Source organism: Biomphalaria glabrata, chromosome 7 (assembly GCF_947242115.1).
Source record: "Biomphalaria glabrata chromosome 7, xgBioGlab47.1, whole genome shotgun sequence".
Taxonomy (NCBI): domain Eukaryota; kingdom Metazoa; phylum Mollusca; class Gastropoda; family Planorbidae; genus Biomphalaria; species Biomphalaria glabrata.
Genome location: NC_074717.1, coordinates 12,930,720 through 12,947,773, shown reverse-complemented (window position 1 = coordinate 12,947,773; position 17,054 = coordinate 12,930,720). Strand labels below are relative to the sequence as shown.

The following is a 17,054-nucleotide window of genomic DNA, read 5'->3' as shown; positions in this document are numbered from 1 at the left end:
CTACTCTAGTAAATATAACTAAATAAATACACTATTAAACAAATAAATTAATTAAGAGAGGTTATGTAATTTCCCACAAACTCGCATTTGGCCCCTTTGGAACCTTTTCTTTTGTCAAGTAGAGGAAGGTTAAAAGGCAGCTTTCGCTATTTTGAAGCACGACGAGCATAAAGGCGACATTGTATTTCAATAGTGCTATTTTCTTTTTGGTTGGTAGGCATGTCAATACTATTATTGTAATAGTATAATATGTATTAAACATAAGAAACTTAATGTTAATAGTAACTAGGCACTATATTAGGATCACCTATATTGAACATATAGAGCTAAGCACTAGCGGATCCAGAACTTTGGAGTGGGAGGGGCGATTTTTTTCCAAACCCTAACCCTAACGCCCAGTAAACCCTAACCCTATGCATAAACGTGCGTACAGCGCGCGCGCGCACACAACATATATATATATATATCATTTCTCAACCTTCGGCGAAAAACAAAACAACTGGGGCAGAGCTATAAGGCCCCGACGACAAAAGTGTTTTCTTGCTTTTTTCACTGTAGAAACGTATTCTCCTGACAAGTACACCTCATTATTCATCAATGGAATTCGGGGCGAAGCCCCGACGCCAAAAGCGTTTTCTTGCATTCTTCACTGCAGAAACGCATTCTCCTGACATCTACAGCTCATTATTCATCAATGGAGTTCGGGGCGAAGCCCCGACGCCAAAAGCGTTTTTTTTTTTTCATTCTTCACTGCAGAAACGCATTCTCCTGACATCTACAGCTCATTATTCATCAATGGATTTCGGGGCGAAGCCCCGACGCAAAAAAGGTTTTCTTGCATTCTTCACTGCAGAAACGCATTCTCCTGACACCTACATTTCATATTCATCAAAGGACTTCGGGGCGAAGCCCCTACGCCAAAAGCGTTTTCTTGCATTCTTCACTGCAGAAACGTATTCTCCTGACCTAAAGCTTATTATTCATACTTTTAAAAAAGGACCTTTCGAATAATGTTGTACTTGAAAAATATTCTAATATAAATTTATAGGCCCATAATACATTGCAAATAAAACTGATTTGTTTCTTGAAAAGATAGGATACCCCACATATTTAGCTTTTTGCTTTGAGGATCGCCGCCGAAAAAAAAAATATTCGATAAATAGTATTTAAGAAAATTCAAGTATAAATTGTGAGTTATAGTCCCAAATTTATTTAACTAGAAAAATATCAGATTGAGTAAAGGTTGGGAAAAGGCGACTATGAAAGCATTATTTGAGTTTAGAACTCATCTCAATCATGACTTTTATACTGAAAAATTTCGTTTGAATTATAACTTTTCCAATGGAAAGTCTTTCTTAAAATAATTATGATAAATTCATGTGAAATTAAATAAACTCTGTCTGGAAATGGGAGGAGCGGTAGAGTGAAAACGATTAATCTTCGCTTCTTTAATAATTTCTGCTAAATATTGCATTTGGCATTAAAGAATAGGGGTGGGGCGACTCGATATAAGAATTTAATTTATAGTGTATATAAATTATATTAGTGACAGATTTTTTTAAATTTTGTAATTTCTTAACTATAATACAAAAAGAAAAAGTATTGATTTTTCCGATGGGGGTAATGTGATTGCATGTATCGCCCCTCCAAACTGGTACAACCCTTTTTCATTTAAATTTACTAATGATACAATTTGAGATTAGAGTATGTTACGACATAATATACAATGGGTCACATATCAATACGTAGTTTATATTATATAGATATTCAACTAATTTTGTTCACAAACTATGATTCTACACAAAAATAGGACCGCCCTCCCCCCAGCACTCAGAGGGCTAGAGTGGGGAGGGCAGTACATGCAATCGCCCCCCCCCCTCACGCCACCGAATCGGCTAAGATACCAGAAAGGGAGCGACATAATATAAAATGTATATGTTAATTCAACTAATTTTGTTCACAAACTATGATTTCTCCATAAAAACGGACCGCCCCCCCCCACTCAAAAGTTTAGGTGGGAAGGGCAGTAGAGGTATTCGCCCCCCCCCACACCAATCAGCAAACAGGGAACGACATAAAGATCGGTTAAAATATCAATAACAAGTTTTAATAATATAGATATTTAATTGATTTTGTTAGCAAGCTGTGATTTCTACAAATAAATCGGACCGCCCCCCCCACTCGAAAGTGTAGGGGGGGGGCGGGATTGATACCATCGCCCCCTCCCGACCCCACCAAATCGGCCAACATACTAGAGGGGGGGCGAAATAATCTAAAAATAGGTTGAAATATAAATAATGTGTATATATTTTTAACATAAGTAATAAATTCGTATACAAATTGTGTGAATCCTATACTAAAGTTCGTCCGCCTCCCCCCCCCCGGGGGGGGGGGGGTCGGCCGAGTGGGGGGGGGGGCGATCGCCCCTACCGCCCCCCCCCCCTGGATCCGCCAGTGGAGCTAAGTACAACTTTGGGTGAACAAAAACGATACATATATAGGAAACTTTGATATGTGGATATCAGAAAATAAGGAATAAGGAATACGAACTATTAGGAACCATCAGGGCCGGTCCTACAGATTGCGGAGCCCTATGAGAAATGGATTGCACGGGGCCCAGTCTGGATAAGGATAATGATAATAAGTGAAAATTAAAAAATTAAGATTTTGTATTAGAAACTAAATTCGTCTTTGCATTTTATTAACCTACTTCACTAAGTACAAAATAACGGTCAAATTAACTTTACGAGCCATCTACAGTAGATAGTAGTTTCCCAACAAAAAGTCGATAAACATTCAGATCTGCCTTTTAGATTTACTATCGACTCGCAAAAATATCGCTTTTGTTGGTTTTTTTTTTTTTCTTTTTTTTAAGAGGTCGAGATAGATTTAGATCTATATTTATATGCCAGTGACTATTTATCAAAGAAAGTATTTGAACTTCTTGTTTTGACTAAAATTCGCCTTATTATATTTTTATTAAATGAAAGCTGACAATGTAGTAGGATTAGCGTTGTCCATATTGAAATGAGAATTTTGTCTGCTTTTTAAGGAGATGTTTCAGAAGATTTTAATAATTTCCGATTTTCATGAATTTTTCGTATATTTTGCAATTTCAAGAGAATTCCAGGAACCCTTTAATTATAAGATAAAATCGTTTAATTTAATAATTTACACCTAGAATTCACACGGGGCCTATGAAAGTGCGGGGCCCACTGCGGCACAAAGGTTGCAGTGGCCTACGACCGGCCCTGAGAACCACAATTCTATCTACCTCAATACAAAGTGCACGTTTTGAGCAGGATTACCAGCAGTCATCCAAATCCAACGTCCTGTGAGTCGCCTTTATGAATATGGGAAGTCAGGACATTGCAAAAGTAACTGACGAATCTATAATAAGTTACTGTGTAGTTTATGTGGTGTTCAGCCTTGAAAAACAAAACCCATCCACTCCCTTATCTATTCAACTAAATACAATCTAGGTTCACACACACACTATATATATATATTGTTACGAGATCTCACTATCCAGGCTCTCTGCAAACTGCACCATTCACCACGAACTTAAAGAACTTGACAACTCAGGGCTCCAAAGTAACGTAACACTTTAATAGTTGAATAAATAACAGCCAATACTGTACAATTGGCAACACGTACACTGTACAAATATCTCTCCGATAACACCGTACCGCTGTATCAACTCTTGCACTGGCCTCTCCGTCTCGTTCCGGGCTTGCACTGGGTTCAACAGTTCAGGACTGACTTCACACACTAGGCTCGTTGTGTCGGACTCGATCGCAGACCAAGATCAAGACGCCAGTCGTCTCAACTGTACTTGACAGTACTCCGCACTGAACCGTCGTAATGCTCCGTACAGAACCACACCGTTGAACTGTGCTGTAGTTGACTGTGTTCTGAGCCCCTGTCGTGAACCTTCTCTCGTAAACCGTGCTGTATTGAGCCCCTTTTCTCAACCGTCTAGACTGCGACACCTCCGTTCTTATATAGGGTCCCCACTGGCCTTCCCGATCCGGACAGAACGCCGCTCGACGTTTCTAGGTGGTCAGATGACTACAACTCTCGTGACGCTATTGAGCTCTATTCACGACGTCGATCCTTCCCCAACCTTCGTGTTGACACTCGTCTCGGCTGACCGTCGTAGCTCGTCACGGTTGACCGCTCGTCTAGCGCTGGCCTGGGGCGATTTGCATCGGTTGACTACACACGTACCACTACCCCCATCTGTGTGTTTCTATGTAATCTCAACGTCGTTTAGATCCACTGTGCTAATCTTGATTTAATCTCATATCAACGTTGTTTAGATCTACTGTGCTAATCTTGATTTAATCTCATATCAACGTTGTTTAGATCTACTGTGCTAATCTTGATTTAATCTCATATCAACGTTGTTTAGATCTACTGTGCTAATCTTGATTTAATCTCATATCGACTTCGTTTAGATCTACTGTGCTAATCTTGATTTAATCTCATATCAACGTCGTTTAAATCTATTGTGCTAATCTTGATTTAATCTCACACCAACGTTGTTTAGATCCACTGTGCTAATCTTGATTTAATCTCATATCAACGTTGTTTAGATCTACTGTGCTAATCTTGATTTAATCTCATATCAACGTCGTTTAGATCTACTGTGCTAATCTTGATTTAATCTCACACCAACGTTGTTTAGATCTATTGTGCTAATCTTGATTTAATCTCACACCAACGTCGTTTAGGTCCACTGTGCTAATCTTGATTTAATTTCACACCAACGTTGTTTAGATCTACTGTGCTAATCTTGATTTAATCTCACATCAACGTCGTTTAGATCCACTGTGCTAATCTTGATTTAATCTCATATCAACGTCGTTTAGATCTATTGTGCTAATCTTGATTTAATCTCATATCAACGTCGTTTAGATCTATTGTGCTAATCTTGATTTAATCTCATATCAACGTCGTTTAGATCCACTGTGCTAATCTTGATTTAATCTCATATCAACGTCGTTTAGATCTACTGTGCTAATCTTGATTTAATCTCATATCAACGTCGTTTAGATCTATTGTGCTAATCTTCTCTAAACATATTGAAACTATTTTCATTGGACACATATATCAACAATTGGATTGCTTCATCAGTTAGAGAAAGTAAATATTGGGCTAAAAGTAAAAACAAAAAACAAAAATCCATAAAATGTATAAATTCAACACTTTATACGTCATTCAGGGTTGGATTTAAAGGCGGGCAGGAGGCGCTACTGACCTGGGGGTATCCACAAGAAAGGGGCCCCCACAACAGAGGAAAAAAATCCTTTTTCGAAAGGTCAGGAATGTTATATTTACCTTTGCAATTTTTTCGCATTTTTACCGACATTCTTTTAAATCTTACAGTTGGTAGCACTGTCGTGATTTCCAAGTGTCCGCATGTAGTGTGCTTCAATATAATCCGGATATACAGCATCGTGTAAAACCTACACATTTACATTTGGTGTTAATAAATATGCGTTCTAAATAATCTTATTTAATTTTTGTTCAAACTACAAGTACTATCTTGAAATATATGGCATGCTTTTAGATAGTAGTAGGGGCCCTTTTTTTATCAAAGCTTTCAAAAAGTATAGGGGCCTCCACAACAATTCTGTCCCGTAAGTCCCGGGCTTCCGCAGAGTTAAACCGGCCCTGACGTCAAGTATAGTTAAGCCACCTTCCCTCCCTTAAAGTACCACTTCACGACTTGAGACCTATTGAGCGGAATAATATAAAGGTCATTTGCTAACGAGCGTGGCATGTGGCCAACACAAAGATCACCCACCATTAAGTTGATGTCAGGTACCCATCAGAGTTGTGTGGATTCAGGGGCGTCCAAAAATCCGAAACTTTAGATCCCAGGCTTCACCGAGATTCTAACCCGAGATCCCTCGTTTCAGAAGCCAAGCGGTTGACCAATTAGTCAGCCAGTATTGTCTTACCGTGACAATGCAACTTAATCTGTCTGGGTGGAATCAGTAAATATGTGTTTGTATAATGTTTTACATGTTTAGGATGTTCCTTCAGAGTTGAAGATTATTTAATTCCTAGTCCAAACCCCCCGCAAGACGACGGGCAGGGTTTGAACCCGCGACCATCGATAAGTCCGAACGACAGTCTAGCTCGCAGATCGCAGGCCAGTAAAAAACAAGATAGCTAATGAATTATAGGAAGTTGCCAACTCACCTGATTTAGCGTCGTAGTCCGAGTCAGAGGAAGGAGTAGGGGGCTGGGATATTTTCTCTTTGGCCCTCTGGGTCCGGCCAGAGAAAGCTCGGACCAGTTCGTGCATCCTATCGCCAAGACTCCCGCTGACGTTTGACAAACTGTTGGTGCCGATGCTGGAAGAAAATGCAATTACAGAGTTACCTACGTTGTACAAAAGGGCCTTTGGCAATTTGAATATCATAGGCCTTTAATATCAAAACTACGGCCCGTGGACCATATTCGGACCATAATCCCAAAAGTAGCTGGCTCCGATGAAACCTCTGCCCTCATTGCATAACTAAACATTTGGATGGGCGATTTGTATTAGCGGTAATGCGACGTGTATTACATTTGTTTGAAATATATGATGACCAGTCGATTGAAGAATTGGGGACCCCTGTCATGGGTCTTCATTTATGGGCCTATTTCTTGTTGATATCCTCTGTGTTAAAGAAAACTCATAAATACAATTAAAAAATAATAAATGAATAATCCCCAAGCAATGTCTCAAGCAATGGCCCCAAGCTATGTCCCCAAGCAATGGCCCCAAGCTATGTCCCCAAGCAATGGCCCCAAGCAATTTCTCGTACATAGACATTAAATATGACTTTTTTGTTGACAAAGAAATCTCTCTTGAGCTGTAGGAAGGAGACTCTAGCATTGCTGATCCTTGCTTTGACAGCAGTTTTTCATCTATGATACTTCTCTTGTTGGTTATAGATTCTACAGCAGTGGTCTTCAACGGGGGCGATATCGCCCCCTAGCGGGCGTTTTCGAGATTTTGGGGAGCGCTGAGAGCCAAAGGGGCGGTAGGGGGGCGCTGGGCACAAAATGGGGCGGTAAGGGGGCGCTGGGCATAAAGGGGGAAAGAAGAAACTAAAGGTGCTCTGAAACAAAACAAATTTTAAAATTCTTCAACATTAAAGCTGGGAAACTAAATATAGACAAATTATAGTTAACTTGCTTCTAATTTAAGAACAGAAACAGCGTTAGAAATTGAGTTCGGGAATCCCATTTTCTATTTTTAAATTCTTACTCTTTTGCTGTGAATGGAGAGTATTTATTGTCCTTGGATCTCGCGCGTATAAACTTTTAAGATTTGATAAACAAAGTAGGTTATTATAATTTATTTTATCTACATATGTTAATATATTGATATGTAAATGTTAATTGCAAAAAACATTAAAGGTAACATTTAATAGAATAATTTAACTTTTTATAAACAAAAAGCATTGATAAAATGTGACGAAAACTCACTGGTATGTCATGTAATATTTCCTTGAGATTTAGTGAATTGCCACTAAAAAAAAAGTAAGTTCTACTTTGATGGCATTTACAGATGAGGTTATGAAACCAAGTTGGCTTCACGAACATATAGGCCTAGCGATATCCAAAAATAATTTAAGAATATTCATGAACAATTATAGAAATCTACAATTAAAACAATATTAAAAACAAAAAACGGCAAAGCAGGATATGTTTTAATGGCTTCTTAGAAAAATGCATAGCTTTTTAAAAATTCTTATGATATTGTTGAAAAATTGATTGAAACTAAATTTTTTTTAAAAACATTTGTTACACAAAAAGACTTTTTTTCTGTTAGAGATGCAATATTATTTCAAACTTGTCTAGTTATGTAGCTTATAAGGACACATAGGAAACCATCAGTGGTTGGACGCTACAATGACTTCATAGGTAATATAGAATAAAGAACAAATCTATTCACATTGTGAGTTATGATACACAAGAAAAGTTTAGCCCACAATTTCATTTCTATTTGAATCTAATTATAAAACTGTAAATAAAATACAAACCCATGCCGAAAATAAGCGCATCTTTCAACAGTTTTGTGAAACAAATGATGAAAAAGGTGTTAGACTCTTGTTGTAAACTGAAGTTCGCTGGATTTCGAAAGGGGTTTGTTAATGGTTATGGCTCGTTTTTTTAAGCTCTTAAATATTTTATTTTTTTTTGAGAAACTGGAAGATTCAACGGTTGGCGATGACTTAAAGAAGGCTAAAAAAAAAATGTTTTACACGGAAGGCATCTAACACAAATGAATGAAACGAACCTCCGACTGCTAAGAAAGAGATTGACTTTGATAATATCATTGTCTCTTTTATCGAGATATTAAATCTATTTTAAAGAGTTTTACACTCTCACATGACTTGTTTGTTGACAAATGAATTACTGCCCAAGGACACCAATATCTATGCAATTCACATAGCAATGCTCTCTGTAGAAATTAAGATTCGCTTCTAAAATTAAAAAAAAAAAATATAAATAACAATTATTAAACATCTATTACTGATGTTCAAATTGAATTGCATGAAAAAATAGATTTACAAAACTATGTCTTCAGTAAAAAGAATGTAAACAGGAGGCACACAGTGGCGTAGCTAGGGTGGGGGGGGGGAGGGGGAATTTGAAAATCCCCCGGGCCCCCATTTAAAGTGCTTTTTTTAATTAATTAAATTAAATATTACGCAAAATGCAGCAGCCCCCAAAGATATCAAGCCCCCTGGCCCCCAAACGATGGACATTCCTAGCTACGTCCCTGGAGGCTCAACAGAGATGTGGCTGCATTGAAATGTTTCAGTAAAATTCCAAAACTGTGGTCGAAATAAGATTTATGTTTTAGCTTTTCAGTAAACTTACATAGTTAACCTAATTTAGTGCGTAACAAAGTTAATGAATAAGCAAAGAAATAGACTGGATGTAGCGACTAGAGGAGACCTTCGACTTGCTTTGACTAATTTAAAGCTTGAAATTTCTAATATTGTCAACTGCATGGGGCACAAGGTTTCCATTAGCTTGATTTCTTTTTGTAGTGAATTCAGCAATAATAATAATTATATTAAAAAATAAAACTAAATTTACAATTAAACCTAAAAACAGTAGGCCCTAATATTCAAAAATTTAAACGGAGACTATTCTTAGGATTTGAAAGAAAGTCTTTACAATAAATTTTTGTGTGTAATCACTGCAAATTATTTGACATAATTTTTGTATAATGATAATATTGGCTGTTTTTGCCTTTAATTCCCAAGATTACGGCGGCTGAGTCCAGTGTTTCACATAACTACGCAAACCCAACTGCGACCTATATATTTTCCCGAATTTTCTGCAGACAAAGCCGTTGTATGCTGGTGTTCTATTTAAGTTTTCTTTCCGTCTTTTGCGCCTGTCTTCAATAATGGCTTTTCTTTGAGTATCAAATGTTTGTCCCGCAGTGTTTGTAAGAGCTCTCGAACTGTTTCTCTCAGAGATTATCTGCTGCCAGAGGATGCTGCCAGGTACTTTCCTCTATGCCAGTGAGAGCGAAATAGCGCCTGAATAAATCTTTATAGCGCTCACGGGGAAGGGGTGCACCTCTGTAACTCAGCCCTCCTCAAAGCTCGTCAGTCATAGGCCAAGGAGTTCACAACGATCACCTTTGGCATGCGGTCGTCTCTCAAGCGGGATAAGTGTTATTGACAGCATAAATATTAATAAATAGATGAAATTTTGTTCAAATTTGCCTTCTCACGCTTCTTTATAACTGTTTTTCTTTGAGGGGGGCGCTGGCGGATTTTTTAAAGAAAAAATTCGAAAAGGGGGCGTTAGGTCAAAAAAGGTTGAAGACCACTGTTCTACAGTCTCATCCAGAGTAATAGATTGTGTGTTAGTAACCTGGTTTTTATAATCTCTTTCATCCTAAGTAGCCTACTAGCCCAATTTTAGATTAAATGTCTTTTTTTATGAAACAGTGTGATATCATCCAAAAATTCAGTCCTCAAAGTTAAACTCATCTATTTGGGGATTTTTTCAGCAGAATGCCCAAATAAGATAAAATTAAAACAGTTTTGGAACTAAGAATGAACATTATGAAATAATTATGCCTAATATAGGCTCGTTTAAAGATTTAAAATGACTATAGTGACAAGATTGTAATACTTATATAGGTTATGGCTGAAATAAGTTTGAATACTTTGACTTTTAAACTGCTCATAACTACTGTATAATAAAATACACAAAATTGTCAGTCACAAATTTTCGTTTCATTAAACTCTTTTATTGTCCAGTCTATATATATTATGTCTATGGTCTCGTATTAGAGAAACAGAAGACCATGGTGACCACTGGTCAGTTTTAGTTTTACATTTCTTAATGATATTTGTGAATCTCGCCAAAAAAGAAACGAGGAGAGGAAAGACCAAAGGGAATTAACTTAGGTAAATAATTTTTTGTTTTAGATTTTGTACAGTTGCTTCTCTTTGCTTCAAAGAAATAATGAAAACAACTCATTCTAAAAATATTTTAAACATTTTGTTCCTTTACTCTTCATTGACATCTAAACAAAGCAACAGCGAAGTTCGTGATTTATGATACGATCAAAGGCTCGAGATCTGGTTAGTTCTTGTCTGTCTTATAAGTGACAAGATGATAAGATAATTAATAACGACTGCAGTGATAGATCTATATAGAACCTACTGTGATATGGTGTCTGGTTCTTGTTTCTGCGCAGGCGCGGGATATCGGAGATCGCTGGTACTCCACATGGAGGCAGTGCTATGTAGGCCTGGACTCCTGGTGGCATTTCCATGTTCGCCGCTGGACACTCCGGGCAGGTCATCAATGCTCAGGGAGGCCAATGATTTCAGACGACGGCTTTGACCTACAGCGAGGTTCAAGGCCGACTCCCTGGACGAAGAGGACGTGAAACTTGACCGCCGAGGAGCTGGGGAAAGAGAATCACATGATCTCCATACTCTTTTGTCTAAGAGAGAGAGAGAGAGAGAGAGAGAGAGAGAGAAGGCATAATAGAAACACAAGCACACAGCTTAATTGATGAGGTGACAGAGAGAAAGAGAGAGAGAGAGAGAGAGAGAGAAAGAGCAAGCGTAAAAAAAGACAAACTAAGAAAGAGACTGGGATAGATTGAAAGAGAGAAATAGAAAGACAACTAAAGAGAGATAAAGATGTAGGGATAAAAATACGGAAAGAGAGAAAGAGAAAGATAGAAAGATGTACGACGAGTGATAAAAACGAGAAAAGGGATTAAAAAAAAAGGAAAGATGAAATAAATACATCAAAAGAGAGGCAGGGAGTGATAGAAAGATAGGGGAAAAAAAAGAAATAAAACGAGAAAAGGGAGGAGTTAAGAGAAAGAGAGAGAGAGAGAGAGCCCAATAATATGTCAGTGTGTTTCTAACCTAAGTAAACCAACTTCACTGAACGTGTCACCTAAACTAAATATAAAAGCTACAAACACATCAATCAATATGAACCGTTAGAACTTTCTCTAAGAAAATGCATTTGTGTATACTATACAGCTTATTAGGTTTAAACGGAATTCCCCAATATTAGCGTAATGAGTGTATCCAATATTTCTAATTCAAATACCGACTGTTTTGTTTTATTTTCTAATCTCAATGTGTATTCTGACTTTCGCGCACCTAGATTTTAAACTCATCTTTTAGGATAAGATCATCTCATTCTGAAAACTAGGCATTCTATGGAACATGAGAAGCGGTCTTCTTATTTTGTGTTCTCACTAAAGCGAGTTTTACTTACTTTTTTTTTTCAATTACCATGCTTTTACATAGTCAAACCACACCAACAACGAGGTCTACTTAATGTATTATCTCCTTTATAACAAGTCAAAAAAACTTCCCCATTCGGACCTACAGATCTAGATTCTATGGGGTAGATGATGTAAGGGTCGTCTGTTTCGATGGCCCACGGTGACACCCACAAGTAGTCAGCATAACGACCAACATACATTACTAACGTCAAGTTCCCATTAGAGCTGGGTGGGCTCAGAAGCCCTAAAAATCCCGAAATTATAAATCCCAGTCATCACCAGGATTTGAATCTGGACCCCTTGGTTCGGAAGCCAAGCGCTTTATCACTCAGCCACCGCACCATTTATAAAGACAGAGAAAATGTATGTTATATTTATCATGAGCCAAATTGGACATTAAGTATATATTAAGTAATCTAGACATTAGATCCATGTCTCAAATATCTAGACCTATTGTCAATGCATTAAGTAATCTAGACATAAGGTCCACTGTATACATGTATAAAGTAAATCTAGACATAAGGTCCACTGTATACACACCCTTAGGTTTTCTCTTGGCCTTGGAAGACTTTGGACACTCTCCGTAAGGGATGAGTGGACAGCTAACATCACATACATGAGAGTCGAGACTGCTGGATTCCGCCTCTGCACCATCGCTCTCGTCTAGGGTAATCCTCTTCTCAATTTCCCGCCTCTGAAACCTCTCGCCTCTCCTTTTCTCACTCTCGCTGCCAAAGCTCCGCCTTTTCCTTCGAAAGTTGAAGCCAATGATGTCCTCCTGGAGCTCCACGTTCAAATCCGTGAAATTATCGTAGCGGCATTCTTTCTCGTGATGAGAATGTGACTGACCAACGGTCAGTTTGTTGTCCTGCCCAGAGTCTCTCTTCGCGCCGTGATCTTCTTTCTGCTTATGACCTTCTTTCCGGGTCTCGCCGCCATCTTTCTTTTTCAGAGCCGCTTCCGTTTCCCTGACGTCACGTCCGGGGTCGGAGTCACTCTCGTGTTGAGGAACAGGCGTGAACTCTGCACGCATGCGCCGACTTATTCGCATGCGAAAGGACGACCTCTTGTGCGACCTCTGCCTTTCCATCGTCTGCCAATCGCCAAACTGTAAGGCTGGAGTGACGGCGAGGTTTTCTTTGCTTCTCCTGCAAGAAAATCGACTTCCGATATGGAAGCGCGAACGAAAAGCTCTTCTGAAAGCGATAACGCCTCTCAAAGAACTCGGTCTGCTGATGAGGGATCTGGTGAAAAATTGTAACACTGTCTTTGTGCGTTTGGCGGGTTTCTTTCTTTGGTGGGTAGTTCGTTGTCGTCTTGTCGTTGTGGGCCATAACTTTGTCAGCCACTGACAGATCATTGAGTCAAGCCATGTGATCTAGTGACAGTCGGAGAGAACGCGAGCGTACCAGCATAAGATGTCAGTGTTAATTATTCGTCCTAAAACACATTTGATTATGCTGGCGTGTCTTGAGACTTAAATGACGGGTGGACTTAGAATACTACGTCCAATAAGAACAGATCATTATATAGCAATGAAAACCTGTTGTGTATAGAATTTTTAAAATAAAAACGTTATAATTATTGTTGTGGATGGGACTATGGTCAACTTTCTAGTATTAAATAAAATAAATAAGAAATTGCACAGTATAAACTAAAAAATCAAATGATAATTGGCCAAGTTGACCAAGATAAACGAATTAAACTGACGAGTGTAGATGATAACATGGTGTCGGTGAGTCAAACAATATTTTCTCTATAAAGTGTCTTAGCGTTACGAAGGGACTAAACTATTTATAAAACGTAAATATATAAATAATCTTGTTAGGCCCCTTTAAAAACTTATTGCTCTAATAGTGATGCGATCCTTTTTTTTTTACAATCCCTCTATTCAAGTCATAACTTCATGGAGGGCGGAACCTGGACGCTGATTTCAAAAACGGCTGTCTCTCTCTCTATATATATTTATACCTTAGTTCAAACGTGAAAAGTTCAAGAGCACTTGGATATGCTAAATGTAGAGCACTTGGATATGCTAAATGTAGACCTTGTAGTTGTGGTTATAAACATGTCTGGGACTCAACTGACCTACGTGTCAATTACATGTCAATTACGTTTCATGTAAATTTCAAATTACATGTCAGTTCCATTTTCTTGACATGAATTATCCTTCACTAAACTTTAATATTTATCCACCAAACCTTTGAATACTAAACACAATCTAGTTACTAATTGTTAAAATTAATTTCCATGAACGTAAATGCGAACAGAATAAAAATTTATAATGAAGCACACGTTTAGATATTTTAAATATAGCAGGCATCGTATACATGGAATGGAAAATGCTTTTAATGCTAAACTTGTTGTTATGGAGTGTGTGGGTGTTTCTATGGTGACGGTGAGAAGAGGTTAGCGATTGGTTGTGAATGATACAGTATAGGTGGCACTGTCGAGACGACTCCAGACCGTGAGACTAAATGGTTCTGTTATTGCAGTGAGTTAGTTTTTGTGAAGAAATATTATTACTAAAGTCTACTACATTTATTTCATTTGATCACAAGTTGATTTTGTCTTATATTATAAATAAAGTTATATTTAGTTTTGTTCACAAAAGGAAGTTATTCAAGTTATTTGACGTTATATTAGCTAAGATACATAAGTTGTCTACCAGAAGTTTGGTGGTACAAGTCAACGACAACACTTGTACATCAAACCAAGAAGACGACGATCAAACGACCTTGATTAGAAGACAAGTCAGAATGCAAGGAACACTTATGTCTCTAGAAGGCAACAAAGCATTTGTTTTCCCGAATTAAATTTGTTTGTGTGACATTTAACCTTTGCACCACTCAACTCTGAACCAGTTGAACATGAGAACAACATGTACAGGATATGATTGGATAATGTCATATGGATGAGCTCAACTATCCCTAACTAACTCTTATCCTTCCCATATTCATACAAACAGCAGACTACCGAGTCAGAAAAGTGGTTAAGTTAGCAACAGTGCCCCCAACCAGCTCGCTTCGTCATCTCCACGGTCATTATGACATAGTCAGGTCAAGGTTAGCCTGTATATTCGAAAACGCTTAGTTATTAGTGATGATAAAAATAGCATTAATTTAAAAAAAAAAAAGAACACATATTTTTACATTAAAAAAAAAGTTATTAAGACTAATCAATACCATGTATTAAAGTGTCTGCTGCATGCTATATTTAGATACAATCGATATTTGTCTATTTATCAGCAGCATCAAATATTTACATCCTTCTTTTTTTAATTACTGCAATTCTTTTTCCAGTTTTACGACCGGAACAACATTATTTTCTACTTAGATGCCGAAGAAAAAATACAAACAAGGTAGCCATGTAGTATTGACAAATAGGGTAGCCATGTAGTATTGACAAATAGGGTAGCCATGTAGTATTGACAAACAGGGTAGCCATGTAGTATTTACAAACAAGGTAGCCATGTAGTAGTGACAAACAAGGTAACCTTGTAGTATTGACAAACAAGGTAACCATGTAGTATTGACAAACAAGGTAGCCATGTAGTATTGACAAACAAGGTAGCCAAGTAGTATTGACAAACAAGGTAGCCTTGTAGTATTGACAAACAAGGTAGCCTTGTAGTATTGACAAACAAGGTAGCCTTGTAGTATTGACAAACAAGGTAGCCTTGTAGTATTGACAAACAAGGTAGCCTTGTAGTATTGACAAACAAGGTAGCCTTGTAGTATTGACAAACAAGGTAGCCTTGTAGTATTGACAAACAAGGTAGCCTTGTAGTATTGACAAACAAGGTAGCCTTGTAGTATTGACAAACAAGGTAGCCTTGTAGTATTGACAAACAAGGTAGCCATGTAGTATTGACAAACAAGGTAGCCATGTAGTATTGACAAACAAGGTAGCCAAGTAGTATTGACAAACAAGGTAGCCTTGTAGTATTGACAAACAAGGTAGCCAAGTAGTACTGACAACTGAGACAATAGTTGGAGCCCTATGATACTTACAGCATGCTCCGTGCGCTAATAGTGCAATACCTTTTGGGGACCAGTGGTGGAAGGAGTAGCATCCTAGCGAGGGGGCTTGAGTTCGAATCACGACTCGTGCTGAATTGTGTTTGTTAAGTGCCTAGGGGCAGCACGAAAGCCTTCTCCAAGAGACCCCCCTCGCCCCTATATGTCCACTAAAGAGATTGGGCCTTAGAGCAGTGAGCATGCAATAGGCATCTAGCCCCTATATGTCTACTAAAGAGATTGGACCATAGAGCAGTGAGCATGCAATAGGCATCTCGCCCCTATATGTCTACTAAAGAGATTGGACCATAGAGCAGTGAGCATGCAATAGGCATCTCGCCCCTATATGTCTACTAAAGAGATTGGACCACAGTGCAGTGAACATGAAAGATGCACTATATAAAAGCAGTTTCGTTGGAAAAAAAGATTGACACAAATGTAGATCCTTTTTTGTACACTGTGCGTTTATCAACCCAAATGCCATTTCAATTTTTTGCAGTAAGCCTAAAAACTACAAAAGAAACAATAATACAGTTAGTTATTTTATGTAACAGATTTCTTCTGAACAGCCTTGAACATAGAAACATGCTGAACAGTCAAGTCTGAACAAACACATGTTGAACAGCCTTGAACATACAAACACATGTTGAACAGGCTTGAACACACAAACACATGTTGAACAGGCTTGAACACACAAACACATGTTGAACAGGCTTGAACATACAAACACATGTTGAACAGGCTTGAACATACCAACACATGTTGAACAGGCTTGAACATACAAACACATGTTGATCAGGCTTGAACATACAAACACATGTTCAAGAAGGACGTTATCAAAACGCCTGCCATATTTCTGCAAGTTTCAGTGATACAACCAGAAGATGGCAAAGATTGAGGCCGACTGGTGGATAAAATACAACAGCAAGAAAGCCGGACATTTTCACAATTTTGGTCATTGTTTGTCGGACAGAGGGAAACTAAGTAGGACATGTCCACCTTTTGCCGGACGCCTGGTAACACATAAAATACTTTGAGGAGATCTAACTGGACCGCTGTGTACGACAGTAACACAGAAACCGACCCTCGTGATGAATTGTTCTGTAGATCCCTGGTCCACTAATGGCGTCCACTGTGTACTTTGAAAGCTGATAAATGTAAAGTTTAACACAGAATGACGAAATGTTTCTATTGGCTCACACAGCTAGAGTCATGGGGGGGGGGGGGACGGAAGG

At 38.3% G+C, this 17,054-nt stretch overlaps 1 protein-coding gene across 3 annotated transcripts in view; it reads right to left on the bottom strand.

Moving 5' to 3' along the window:
- LOC106052312 (cyclic nucleotide-gated cation channel beta-1-like) overlaps nucleotides 1-17,054 on the bottom strand; it is a 205,236-nt gene that overhangs the window by 55,719 nt on the left and 132,463 nt on the right. For 2 of the 3 annotated variants that reach the window (XM_056034768.1, XM_056034767.1), the window contains exons 2-4: nucleotides 12,341-13,343; nucleotides 10,708-10,954; nucleotides 6,214-6,368 (exon numbers count right to left, since the gene is read on the bottom strand). In XM_056034768.1, the coding sequence (XP_055890743.1) occupies nucleotides 6,214-6,368; nucleotides 10,708-10,954; nucleotides 12,341-13,160 (1,222 nt within the window). In that variant the 5' untranslated portion in view covers nucleotides 13,161-13,343. The remainder of the gene's footprint in view (nucleotides 1-6,213; nucleotides 6,369-10,707; nucleotides 10,955-12,340; nucleotides 13,344-17,054) is intronic. The other variant, XM_056034769.1, reaches the window with a different exon arrangement.